The sequence below is a fragment of the Cervus canadensis genome, chromosome 30 (genome assembly GCF_019320065.1).
Source record: "Cervus canadensis isolate Bull #8, Minnesota chromosome 30, ASM1932006v1, whole genome shotgun sequence".
Taxonomy (NCBI): Eukaryota; Metazoa; Chordata; class Mammalia; order Artiodactyla; family Cervidae; genus Cervus; species Cervus canadensis.
This window is the reverse complement of record NC_057415.1, coordinates 2,685,806-2,693,663: the sequence shown is the minus strand read 5'-3', so window position 1 is coordinate 2,693,663 and position 7,858 is coordinate 2,685,806. Positions and strand designations below refer to the sequence as shown.

Below are 7,858 nucleotides of genomic sequence, written 5' to 3'. Positions count from 1 at the left end.
GTTCCCAGAAGTCTCCCGTACTCACTTTTCTCTTGGCCACATGGCGCAGCTTGTGGGGTCTCAGTTCCCTGACCAGGGCACCCAGGGACTGAAGCCCAGTCAGCACAGTGAAGGGCATCCCCGGTGGCTCAGCAGTAAAGAATCTGCCGGCAATGCAGGAAACACAGGTTCAATCCCTGGGTCGGAAGATCCCCTGGAGGAGGGCATGGCAACCCACTCCTGTATTCTTGCCTGGAGAACCCCACAGACAGAGGAGTCTGGCAGGCTACAGTCCATGGGGTTGCAAAACAGTTAAGACATGACTTAGTGACTAAACAACAACAGGAGAGAGAAAGCACTGAATCCTGATCTCTAGACCACTAGGGAACTCCCACCCTAACTCATTCTTTTTAAAAAAGTTATTTTGTAGAGCACATTTTTAGGTTCACTGCACAATTTGCAAAGGTTAGATGTTTCCCATATACACAGCCTCCCCCATTATTAACATCCCCCACAAGAATGGTGCTTGTGTTAATTACAGTTAGTGAACCTACATCAACTTCTTGTCATAATCACTCAAGGTTCAAGGAACATCAGGCTTCATTCAGTGTTTCACATTCTATGGGTTTGGACAAATACATAATGACATGTATCCACCATTACAGTATCCTACAGAATAGTTTCCTTGCCCTAAAACTGCCCTGCCCATTCATCCCTCCTTCTCCCCAAACCCTGATCCTTTTATTGTCTATAGTTTTTGCCTTTTCCAGAACGTTACATGGTTGGAATCATACAATATGTTTTAACACTTTCAGATTGGCTGCTTTCACTTAGTAATATGCATTTAAGCACCCTCCAGGTCTTTTCATGGCTGTGATAGCTCATTTGTTTTCAGCACTGACTAATACTCCTTTGTCTTCCTGTACCACTCACCTACTGATGGACATCTTGGTTGCTTGCTTACAAGTTTTGGCAATTATGAAGGAATAAAGCTGCTATCAACATCCAGCGCAGGTTTCTGTGTTGATGCAAATTATAAACTCTTTTGGGCAAATACCAAGCAGTGTGACTACTTCAATCATATGATAAGGGTATGTTTTGATTTGTAAGAAACTACCAAATTGTCTTTTAAACCAGCTGTACTATTTCGCATTCCCTCGGGCAACGATGAATGACTGAATTCCTGTTCTACATCCTCCCCAGCATTTGGAATGGTCAGTGTTTTGAATTTGGACCATTCTATTAATAAGAGGTGTGCAGTGGTATCTCATTTTAATTTGTAATTCTCTAATGACATATGACGTTGGGCATATTTTCATATGCTTATTTGCCAACTGTATATCTTGGTGAAATATCTCTTCAGGTCTTTTTGCCCATTTTTAATCAGGTTGTTTTCTTACTGTTGAATCTTAAGAGTTCTTTGTGTATTCTGGATAACAGTCCTTTATCGATGTCCTTTTTTATCCTCTGACGCTCCTCACGGCATGTAGGACTTCCCTGACCAGGGCTTCAACTCGAGCGCCTACAGTGGAAGAGCAGTCTTAGCCACTGGGCTGCCAGGGAGCCCCTCAGATGTGTCTTTTGCAAATATTTTCTTCTAGTCTGTGGCTTTTTTTTTCTCATTCTCTTGAATTTCCTCATTTTTTTAAAAGAGAGAAAATAAGTCTAGACAGGGAAAGGTAAGACACTCAGAAAAAGCTAGGTTTAGGGGAAAAAAAAAGAAAGTAGGGTCTTTCTCCAATTATCCCAAATCACTGAGAAATTTCAGGCACAAGTTATAACATTTTCAATATGAAGAGTTAGTCATTTATAAAACTACTTCCCTTTTCATACCATTCAATAAAATGCTGCTCAAGTAAAAAGAGGCTAAATTAGATTATTTTAAGGATGAGTTCAAGAAGCACTGAATCCCTGAAGATGGAGTTTCTAAATAAACAGAACAGGATGCAGTGGTGAAGCAGGCAGTCAGGGTTCTTTGGGAAGGCACTTAAAAAGGCTACGGACACGCCATGAAGCACAGCAGAGAAGGACAAGCACCAGGAAAAGGCAGGAGGGAAGGGCCGCCCTCAGCAGCTGGCTCTCACTCAGGCTGACGGAAATTCTCTGATGGGGAGAGAGCTTTGAAAACAAGACAGAACACACACACACACACACACACACACATACACAACACGTGCCTCATTTGTCCCAGAAGACAGACTATTAGTATCTTCTTCAAGAAATCTTACTGCCAGATTTCAGTGAAATTACCTGAGTACCAATACTGCAGCTGCCCCCAGCATGCCCAGTAACAAATTAACAACTCTACCAAGTGCTACAGGTTTATGAAGAAAAAGAACTGTATCACTACCATATGTCAACATTATTACAAACGCAACTACACATATATACAAATTTCTTTTTATTTTCCACCCCATGACCCAGTCATTTCACATTAAGACTGAAATAACAAGGAAAGAAAACCAGGAGGAAAAAGTGAAGAAATGTTTATGCTATCTCAAGTATTTGTCTTTTCTGATTATCTAAGAGAAATGAGAATTAGGAAATCTAACTTCAAAAGAGAAATTCAAAATGCTTCCAAAGAGAACTGGAGAACTGTTAAGCCTAAAACCAGTGACCCAGTGTGCCTGATTCTGCGGTGTTTAAACCCCAGGTCTCAGCCCTTCGCTGTCCCTCACTCCGCATGCAGCCGGAAACGCACAAGACCACCAGCCTCATGGCTGCTCAGCCTCTGCCTCATGCAGCAGCCAGCGCAATGCTAGGTTGGTTTTCTTCATCTAAGGAGTTTTAAGCTAAAGTTTCTCTTCTCACACACTGTCATATAGAATGAGAATTTCTGCGTCGTCCCTCCCTGCCACCACACCAAAAAATATATTAATGAATAAAATAAAATACACACACAAATAAATACAAATTCAAAAATATTAAATAAAACTGGCTTTTAAAAATCTAGATAAAACAAGGTAAGACTGAATTAGCCCTGAAGGGACTGGAAGATTTTTAAACAGCGGAAAAATAAACACACACACACGAAACACTGAAACCCACAGGCATAGTGACAACTCTCTAAACTGAAACGTCTGGACTTTGGAAGGAGGGTCATGTTTCCCAAAGCCAACTTCTGGAAATCTTAATGCAGACTCAGAGAAATTCCTAACAAAATGAGCTAGCAGCCGGGAAGAGAGTATTGAGCAAGGAAAGTGAGTAGTTCAATTTGCAAACATATCAACAGAAAAGAAAGTGACATACCACAGAGAAAGGGTCAAGAAAAGCTCATGGCCTGTCATGAACCTTCAAAGCTGTTGAATTTCACATGTTCTGATTCTTAGTTTAAAAAACTGAAACTTACCAAAGGTTAGTAACAAGGACAAGGAGCAAAGGTATCTTGGTGGGGGGGGGGGTGGGCACGCGCACGCGCGTGTCTATGTGTCTGTGTGTGTCTGTGTGTGTGTGTATGCTGGAGGTCGGGAGAGGAAGGTAGGAAGACAGCAACACTGCATACTATAAAGCAACTGAAATATCCAGATAAAACTGCGTTTGTCCTCTCAGGAGGCAAGAAAGAACTAAACACCCTTTCCAAAACTAGTTCAAGTCACGTGTCATCAACTCAATCCCTAGAGATGATTAGGTCAGCAAGAGTCTGAAAAGGACCCACCAGCTGGTTTCGCGACATGTCTTTCACATTTGCCAGCAACAGCCAAATCCTGAGAAACTATGCCTTCTTACCTTTCCCAGTTGCCCAAATAAAGTAGCTCTCTACTTTAAGAACTTTGCAAAGACTTCATTCACTACCAGCTCTGGCACCAGAAATGGGAACTGCTTAGTAAGCAGAGTTTATAAGTGTAACTGCTGCTTCTTCAGGTTTCTATGGCTTCTGTCAGCTTTGCAGACTCCTGAAGGGTCACCCATCTTCACCCACCCCATCTATATTGTAGCAGACTACCCCCATTTGCTCTACAAAGGCAACAAGACAATTTCTAGCTGGAATTTATGATGGAACCTGCTTCTCAGTGTTAACGGACTTAAAAGAGAAAAGAAAATGAAAAGAAAGATCTTCTGCTGGGTTGGTGAACGAGCAAACACCAACACGAACTCCCTTCCGGTCGCTGGGGACCCTGCACAGATGCGCTCACAGCTGAGCTCAGAAGTCTGCCTGCTCTGACCGGCCCGTGTCCTGACTGTCCAGTCACAGGAAGAACAGGTTCTCGCATAGCTGGATGGCTGGTTCATGGTGCAAGATCTGTCCTGACAGGAAGGCTAGCTTGTGGGCATACTTGCAAGGAGCTGGAACTCTAATGGTACCCGGCCAATTCCAGTACATGTGGCAGAGTTTGAAAGTCAACCTGTAGGCCAAGAAGAAAATATGAGCCTTATCACTCCCCATCTTCGGTGCGGAGCGCGATGATGTCCTTCTGGGTACACGACGCAGTGCATTTACCAGCAAACTGGGGGACTGAGGAGTATATGATGCAACTTTTTGGAATTACTATTTTTAAGTGAAATTATTTCCACTACTTTTAAGTCAAGAGGACATGGGGAAATTCCCAATTTAGGTGCTCCTGTTTTTATATCAAAACAAGGAAAACAACATTTTTTTTCTCTTGTCTCAAGAAAAGGCTGCAGAAAGAGACGTACCCCAGAAAGTATTTCTTTACTCTGAGCTCAAGAGCAATGGGTCTCAAACTTGACTGTGTGTCATAGTCACTGGAAGCAGTTTTTAAAAATACAAATGCTTCAGAATGCTTCGAGGTGAAGCCTGGTTGTAATTTTTTGAAAGGTCTTCAAGTAATTTTAGCATACAACAACGATTATCAGTCACTCCTCAAAAAGATATATCATTATCATCAAAGACATAAAGAAACTCAAGGGGTAAGGGGGCAGGCAGTATTTGTCTTTTCTGATCATATAAGAGAAAATGAGTCTTAGTAAATCCAACTCCAAAAGATAAATTCAAAATGCTTTCAGAAAAAAAATGCTTTCAGAGAGAATCAGAAAATTATTAAGCCAAAACCAGTGATTTGTTGAATTAAGCCAAATCCAATTTGCTGAATTCAGAGGTTTTTAAATTCCAGGTCTTAGACTTAGCTCAGTGGCCAGAATTATTCGCAAGTTAGGAGTAAGTTACTGGTCAGCTCACCTTTGCATATGATCAGGGCTCAGGTTTGCAGTGTTGAGAACACAAACATAATGGGTTGGAATGCCACAACCCTGCCGCACATGATGGGCAAGAAGGTAGAAGTCCACCCTAGTAAGGAAAAAATACAAACTAATGGTATAGTTACAGAGCTGGAGATGCTTCTTCATCCAAGGCTCAGAGAGGTCAAATGACTGGATTAAGGACATCACAAGGACCAAACCAGGATGAGAATTCAGGTCTCCTGACTCAACAGGCTATTTAAAAGTGGTGGTAGAAACGACCACATCTGTGTGCAGAAGATTAAGCATGCATATTCTTAGGAAAAGAATACATGCTCAATATTTTATACTTAAGAGGTAAAAGCTTCATTGGTGGTTTGTGTGTTTTCTAAACTGCTTTTAAAATTTTATTTTTTACCAGGAAAATCTCTTGAGGATTTCATTCCAAATCTCTCTAGGCCACCTCCCCATTCCAATACCCAGGGAATGGAGAACTTCCCCAACCTATTCTTGTTGAAATCTGTGTTTCGCCCACTTACCACTCACAGCTTGTTATTGTATGATCTACCACGGTCCCAGGGGAGGGGGTCGCAAAGTTCTCAGTGGCAGCCAGGTACAGGTTGGTGCTAATTTTCTTCTGCACTACAAACACCACCATCTTGGGATGATAATTCTCAAAAGCTTCAAAACACTTCTGTAGCTGAGGAATTTCATAGCTGGCAACTGTCTTTAGTTGGCCATCAGACACTCCATCACGGTACACCACAATCTTCTCCGGGAGGCAGTGGTTCACCTGAAACGAAAGCTTGCTGAGGTGGACCGCGTGGCCCGAGGGCTGATGGCCACTGGCAGAGGGCAGCTCACTCAGTGAGCAACCTGGAGACGTGGCAGCAGGCCCCTCTGACAGCTGGGCCCCAAGCCATCACGTCGGAAGGGCAAGGAAAGGCAGCTTCTAGTCATTTCTAGACTTCATCATGGTAGTAAAACAGGTCTGGCACAGCCAAGGTGTTATAAAATGTGGAACCAAATAAGCAAGCTCTGAGTCATATACACAAGGCTTACACTGAAACGGTGTGAACAAAGTTAAAAAGAAGGAAAATTACAGGCTTGAATCAATCTTCCGTCTACTTGGATTTAACACTAAATTACTGTCTATGCAAAGAACAAGGTGAAATGTTGAAGAGATTCTAACACATAACTGCACATGCCACAGATCCACCAACCTGATATTTCTGTGTATCAGCAACATCCAAAGTTGCTAATACAAGGATCCTTTACTAAATAATTATTCTGTGTGTGTGTGCGCTTAGTCGCTCAGTCATATCTGATTCTTTACAACCTTGGAATTATTGCCCTAGTTGCAGTACTTTTTTATCTTGTTTTTCTCTGTCTAGTATTTATTCCACTCTTTTTTTTTTTTTTATAAGAGCATTTTAGTGTTCTTTTGCCTCCAATAGGATAGTCTGGTGGGATTTTAATCGAGCTGCCTCCCCCTAATCCAGGCCTTCTCAGCCTCAATACTACTGATGTGTGGGACCAGTGAATTCTGCTATTGGGGGCTGACACCAGAGCACGTTCCACAGCATTCCTGGCCTCTACCCGCTAGATGCCAGTAGCTCTCTCTCCCAGTTATAACCCAAAATGTCTCCAGGTTTCCCAGTGGGAGGACCAAACTGTCCCCAGTTGAGAATCACTGCGCTAACCAAAAGACAAGAGATGATTCCAGCCACGCCAGCAGAACGCCTTTCCCTCACTCTGACTCTTGGGCAGAGAACCAGAAACAGTTGGAGTTTGATGGTGCTTTTTCAGGTCCCTGCTTCTAGAACTCCTGTCCATTTCCCAGTTTGACTCTCAACCTTCTCACCAATTCCCTGAGGCTCTTCATGATCTTACCAACTAATCTCCATTTTGCTAAAGTGAGCACATTTCTGTGACTTCCCAAAGAGTCTCGATACACTGTGTTAAAGGCTGGGTAACATAGGCACTGAGGTCTGAAAGAAACCCTGATTTCACAGGTGAGGAAACAGAGAAGTATGATACTGGATCTGGGGTCAGGAGACCTGGGGCTGAGTCTGCATATGCTGCTCCTCAGCTATAGTCTTGAAGACCGTTTCCCCACTTGAAAAATGGAGGTAAATGATCACCTCGCCTTCTTCTTAGGGCTGAGAGATAAAGCGTGTGTATACATGAATACACAAATTAAACACAAACTAGATCAAGGAAATACAGATATTCTGAAGCACAGGGAAGAGATCTAACAGGATCAATGGAGTGAAAAACAGAATCAAATTCAACTGACGTATTCACTGATATCATGTCTTTCTTTAAAACTTGCTAACCTTGGCAATCCACTCCAGTATTCTTGCTTTGAGACCCCCATGGACAGAAAGGTCTGGCAGGCTACAGTCCATAGGGTCTCACAAAGTCAGACATGACTGAAGTGATTTAGCACGGCACGGCAACCAACCACTGAGGGTGAGAAACTGTACTTGGTCCTACGTGAGATTCCAGTAAGAGTGTAGGTTACCAAGGAGCATTAAAATCTAATAATATAGTGACAGCCAACAATGGTAACTTCTCTAGGTCACCTAGCCCATCCTCCTCATTTCATAAATGATAAGACTATGATCTAGGAGGGTCGAAATATGAGACAAGTCACAATACTGAAACATTAATGGTAAATATACATTATCAAATCACTTCAGTACTAGGGTAAATACAGGAAACAATAAATTCATGAATA

At 42.4% G+C, this 7,858-nt stretch overlaps 1 protein-coding gene across 3 annotated transcripts in view; it reads right to left on the bottom strand.

The window, feature by feature from the left end:
• Window positions 1-1,276: 1,276 nt before the first annotated feature.
• The window catches only part of PIWIL2 (piwi like RNA-mediated gene silencing 2), a 72,138-nt gene continuing 65,556 nt past the window's right edge, over window positions 1,277-7,858 (bottom strand). For all 3 annotated transcript variants that reach the window (XM_043453911.1, XM_043453910.1, XM_043453912.1), the window contains 3 exons: window positions 5,655-5,908; window positions 5,117-5,224; window positions 1,277-4,322 (listed from right to left, as the gene is read on the bottom strand). In XM_043453911.1, the coding sequence (XP_043309846.1) occupies window positions 4,166-4,322; window positions 5,117-5,224; window positions 5,655-5,908 (519 nt within the window). In that variant the 3' untranslated portion in view covers window positions 1,277-4,165. The remainder of the gene's footprint in view (window positions 4,323-5,116; window positions 5,225-5,654; window positions 5,909-7,858) is intronic.